The 5,905-nt window shown below is 38.7% G+C and overlaps 1 protein-coding gene across 1 annotated transcript in view; it reads right to left on the bottom strand.

The window, feature by feature from the left end:
- LOC106877629 (reversion-inducing cysteine-rich protein with Kazal motifs) overlaps window positions 1-5,905 on the bottom strand; it is a 194,539-nt gene that overhangs the window by 11,673 nt on the left and 176,961 nt on the right. Inside the window, exons 15-18 of the mRNA XM_052970945.1 lie at window positions 5,351-5,491; window positions 4,466-4,633; window positions 1,285-1,401; window positions 44-125 (exon numbers count right to left, since the gene is read on the bottom strand). Coding sequence (XP_052826905.1) covers window positions 44-125; window positions 1,285-1,401; window positions 4,466-4,633; window positions 5,351-5,491 — 508 coding nt within the window. The remainder of the gene's footprint in view (window positions 1-43; window positions 126-1,284; window positions 1,402-4,465; window positions 4,634-5,350; window positions 5,492-5,905) is intronic.

Here is a 5,905-nt window from a genome sequence, read left to right as displayed (position 1 = left end):
AGAGAGTGAGGAAGAGGTTAAGCAGTAAAATATTGGTACTTACAATGCCAAACATCTGTTTGGGTAGGTTCTGCCATTTATTCCACAGACTGGGAAGTAATGAGACTGACAGTTACATGGTAAACCTATGGATGAGGAAGAGAGAGAGAGAGAGAGGCAGTAGAGGATTAGAAAGGTCGGTTTAGGTTTAGTTTGATAAACAACACTGACATTTATGACATTTATGATATTACAACGACGATGATGAATATAAATCAGTTATCGATTGATGACAGAAAAGGATGCGGGTCAAATTGACTTTCATCTTTTGTAGGGCCATCTTTTGTAGGACCATCATATCTGTCAAATGTAAATAATGTCTTGTTGGCTTGTTCATAGTTTTTAAATATTAACTTTGCTTGTTTATGTTTTAATGTTTTGACTGTTATTTTTAGCAACTCCTGTTGGTTGGTTTGTTCATAGCTTTAAATATTAAATTTATTTGCATAGCTAATTTAATGTTTTGACATGCCGGTGCCTCCCCTCTCCCCGATGATGGAAGAGGCAGCGAATGTGCTGTTTTCTGATTGGCTGAAAATTCTTGAAATTATCAAATTTTGAACACCTGTAACATTTTTGCAAACTTTTTTTGCAATAAATGAATTAAAAATTCGGATTCAGCATCAAAAATTGCATCTCTATGATACATTAAAAAGTTTTTAAAGATAATAGTATAAACAGTGACGAAAATCACAAAGATTCCCATAAAAAAATAACTTTGGTTCCACAGACTGGAAAATAACGAGAATGAAACAGGGGACAAAGAGGAGAAGGAAGAAGAGGAAGAAGAAGAGAAAGAAAAAAGAAGAGGAGGAAAATGTTGGTTTAGGTTTAGTAAGATAAACAGCACTGACATTAATTTATATGCTGCATGTTGCTGATTTGGTGACTTAACTGGTGCTCCGTCAGTTATGATGACAAGAGTTCCAGTCGATCCGATCGATGGAACAGCCTGCTCGTGAAATTAACGTGCAAGTGGCTGAGCACTCCACAGACGTAGTTCTCAAGAGAGATTCTGTGTGACACAGAGTGTGATAAGGCTGGCCTTTTGAAATACAGGTACAATTAACTTTTGCTCGATGAGTAGACTGGAGCAACGTGTTATAAAGTGTTTCGCTCAAGGACACAATTGCATCGCTGGGAATTGAACTCAGAGCCTTACGATCGTTAGTCCTAACCACTAAGCCATGCGCCTTCACCTGCTGCTACGGTACAAAAAGTGAATTAGGTAATGTCATCACCAACCTGTGTATGTTCTATGTAGTTTGTCTTTGGGTTTCACGCACTGACGCTTCGTACAGATTGTCTTGCTGGAGTAACACGTACAGAAATTACAGTGGGACATGTAGGCTATATTTTGCACTGGAATTAGACAAGATCAAAGAAAAAAGAAAGACGAAACAAATTAATTAATCTTTCTATGAACAAATTTTGCACTGAAATTAGAGGAAATAAAATTAAAACAAATTAATTATCCCTTCTTTGAATGAATTGCTAATTTAGAATATGAGTTATTTATGTGTTTGAATTAATTTTCACTGTAAATTGTGAAATAGTGGATGTTTTGGGACTAAAATAACGTTTTATGTTAAAGTTGGTGTGTGAAACATAAAGAAAAGAAGACATAGTTGTCTCTGAACAAGATTGCAGCCTGGTGTAGCCATTTGGTTCGCCAGTCCCCAGTCAAATCGTCCAACCCATGCTAGCATGGAAAGCGGACGTTAAATGATGATGATGATACCTTAACATACATACATATATGTCTGTCTGTCTACCTTTTATTTTCTTTCTCTGTATATATATATATATATATATATATATGTATCGGTCCTCCCCCACCCCCAAATCGTATGGATCTATTAATACACAGCACCTATTCTAAAAGAGAGTGGAGATAAAAGTTGCCTTCTCATATTCATACGGCTTCTGTTGCTATTAACTGTTGTTTTTCAATAAGTCTGTCGGTTATTTGCGACATCAGTGCCAGAAAAGACTCTGGAATTCTTTATATATCGTTGATAGGGAGATTCAGCTGTTATGTGTCGCTACTGGACGTCTGCAACATAGGAGCCTGAAACAGGGCGAAAACACACGATCTGGGAGTTCCAGCAGCCATACCAGACAATTCTCATCTGTCAACGATATAAATACGAGTGCTTCTATGCACGACGAATCAATGCGAGAGGTTCTCTCGTAGTAAAAAAAAAAGGCAGTATTCTGTCTTCTAACACAACATCCACGCTAAGTTGGACATAGAGATTAACTACCTTTTGATATTAATACTACTCCTGTCTCGATCTGGTGAAATTATAGAAGCAATTAATCGACAAAAAAATCTTCCTCTAGGGTATATAAAACCCGTACAGGAAGTTTTCCGCTACTCATAGCAAGGATAATCTCAACTAATTCAATTTTTTCATCTCAATATCTTACGAATTTGAGTTTCAGGACGACAAACTCAATAATTTGAAATTAGAGTGGTCTCCCTTGCATCGTTTAATTTCCTTATAAATTTTGCGGGTGTGAAAAGTAACGACTTTTATTTTCTCTTTTATGGCGCGATAACAATTTTGAATGATTGTTTTTGTTGTTGTAGTAGCTGTTTGATAGATCTTTTGATCAATTGTGTCTAAGATCACATTATCTAATGCTTTTTTATTCACCTTGGTTTGAAGAAATTATGCATTGTTCTGTAGCATTGAGCTTGTGATTGTTTATTTAGAATGGTAGGATAAGTGTGAGAAGCCAGATCAGATAGAATATTTGGGTCAGAAATGATTTGTTTGGGCTTGTAGCAGACTGAACGACAATACAGAAGCCTTATCATCTCCCGTCATTATCTCTTGATAATGTTTAATTTTGCAATAAGCTGTCTCTTAGTAATGTATATATCGTTTTGTAATAGTATTGTTGTGGCCGCAACTACGACATTCTAACCCCTTCCTGCGTCACACCCGTATTCAGACGCTCTTGTTTTTCTCAAGTTTTTCATAATATTTATCATCGCTCACCTTTTGTTACGTACGTACATAAAAGTAACAACGTCCAGTTTCTCTTTTATCTTCTAAAAAGTACTGATGTGGATGGGTGAGGTCAAGTGGTTCTTTCTATACACTTTTTGAATTTCTCCGCCGACCAACAGACAGATCGAAATCATCGAAAGACAACTAGTGATTTCGTAACAAAAAATATTTCCAAAGGCGGCGTGGAACTGGCAGAATCGTTAGCACGCCGGACGAAATGCTTAGCGGTGTTTCGTCCGTCTTTACGTTCTGAGTCGAGATCGACTTTGCGTTTTATCCTTTCGGGAGTCGATAAATTAAGTACCAGTTGTGTACTGGGGTCGATCTAATCGACTGGCCCCCTCCCCCAAAATTTCGGGTCTTGGGCTTAGAGTAGAAAAGAGTTATGTCCGTCTTGAAAAGAAGAAGCGAATACGTGGAAGTAGAGAGGACTATTTAGTCCTGCAAGAAACAAAGAGATCTTTGTAGGGTTGGTGAAGTGGCGCAGCTTGAGCGAGTGACGCTTGGGGCAGCCCTTGAGCTTGCGCCTCCACCCAGAACACGTCTCTGGCACATGCCATAGTCACAGATATGAGCGTATGATAAGAAGTTTTCTTCCCAACTATGTGGTTCTGGGTTCAGTCCTATTGCATGGCAGCTTGGGCATGTTTCTTCTACCATAGCTTTGGGCTGACCAAAGCCTTGAGTGTGGATTTCGTTGACGGAAACAGTGTGAAAGCCTGTCGTATGTGTGTGTGTGTGTGTTCTTGTTATAACATTATGCCATAGTTGTAAACGAGTGTCACCGTCATACAAGCAGTGTCATTATATGTGGCCATGGGGAAGCATAATCTCGTTTGGATACAGAAAAGGTATCCAACCATAGAAGAAAAATTCTGACACAAACAGACTCTGCCTGATCCATACAAGATCACTTTCATGGACAGAATTACAATCACTGAAGACGAGAGAAGAACCATTCTGTGCAGCCTTTTGGAAATTGTGGCGGAAAGAAGAATGAGACTTGCAGATCATATTTTCCCGACTTCCAGAAGAGAGAATACCCAAGACTGCCATACAATGGGTACCGAAAGAAAGGGAGACTTAAGAATATATGGGGTGTCTTTAAATAATATCTGAAGTGACTTAACATCATCCAGGAAGATGCTGGTGACATAACTTGGAACCAGGATGATTGGAAGATGTCTCACCACCCAATGAACCGGTTAACTGTACGGGACGAGCTAACATGATATTCTAAACCAAGATTATTAGAAATGTTGCTTGACCAAATGTAAGGGACAAATTAAGGCCAAGACTAAAACAATCTCTGAAGTGGTCGGTGTACGGAAGAGCATCCAGCTGTAAAATAATCAAACATAACAACAAAAAAAAAAACCCCCACTAGGTTGTTTGCTACTTACTTTTTAGGTTATTGTTGTTGTTGGTAATACAAGGCAACGGTTGGCAGTGGTCAATCTTGTTCTTGTGGTTGCAGTGACATACTTTGGAACAGGACATATTCTTGCTTGGAAGACGAACGTAGGAACCACGAGGAACCTTCAGCAGTGAAACTTCTCCAACGGAACATGCTGGAAGGGAAGGTAGCAGTAGGAGTAGAGGAGTTAAGAGAGGTGAGAGGAAGGTGAGAGGAAATATTTGTCATTATTGAAAAGAAAGGAAATCAGAATCCATCACATTAAGCTGCTTCTTGAGCAAGTATCTTTACTATAGTCCCTTGTTTAATGAGATCTTGTGTATAAAACTATGTGCATGGAAACTACACAGAAGCCTGTCCAATGGATTGCACTTGTAAGTCAAAGGTCTGGCTTGGTTCAGCAGAAGAATTATGTTGAAGGTACAAGTGTCTATGGAATACTCGACCACATACACTTTGAAACAAGATGTTGGTGCATCAGTTGGGCAACTAACAACCAAAACTGCCAAGATTTATATATATATATAATTATATGTGTGTGTGTAATATATATATACTCTTTACTCTTTTACTCGACTATGATTGGATGGTGCTTTTTATGTGCTACCTGCACGGGAGCCAGTCCGGCGGCACATGTGCCAATAAGGCGACGCTGGCAACGATCACACTTGAATGGTGCTTTTCACATGTCACCAGCATGGGAGCCAATCCGTGGCCCTGGTTACGATCACACTCGGATGTGCTTTTAACATTCCACTGGCATGAGTGCCATTCAGGTGGTACTGTCATCGGCCACATCAGCAATTTTACTTCTACACTAACATGCATGAAATGACATCTATTGTGAATATGGGACAAAACAAGGGTTTACCTGGTTTGCAAATGTATGGTTTGCAATTTTCCGGATGTTTGCACTTCCGTCGGTTTATCAGGCATATATCACTTTTGTTGCACGGATTTGGGTAGCATGGCTTTGTAAGTTCCTGTGAGGTTGTCCGATGTGGACTCGATCCTGGGAAACAAAATGGAAAGAAGAAAACATGTATTAACATAAAGAATAATGTGTGTGTATGTGTGTGTGTATGTGTGTGTGTACGTGTATGTGTGTGTGCTACTAAGGACAACGACACACACACACACACACACACACACACACACATACAAATACAGACGTAAATGCAATCGCATATAAAGATGCACATCATAGAAGAATAGAATAGATTATCTATCTACCTATCCATCTCTATCCGTCTCTCTCTCTCTCTACCTACCTATCTATCTATCTGTCTGTCTGTCTGTCTGTCTGTCTGTCTACATATATCTGGACATGTGTGTGCGTGTGTGTATACATGCATATATGTATATATATATAAATAAATATATATACATACATTCATAGATGCATATATATATATATATATATATA

Source organism: Octopus bimaculoides, chromosome 9, assembly GCF_001194135.2.
Source record: "Octopus bimaculoides isolate UCB-OBI-ISO-001 chromosome 9, ASM119413v2, whole genome shotgun sequence".
In the NCBI taxonomy this organism is placed as follows: domain Eukaryota; kingdom Metazoa; phylum Mollusca; class Cephalopoda; order Octopoda; family Octopodidae; genus Octopus; species Octopus bimaculoides.
The sequence above is the reverse complement of the archived record's forward strand: the minus strand, read 5'-3'. Positions and strand labels throughout refer to the sequence as shown.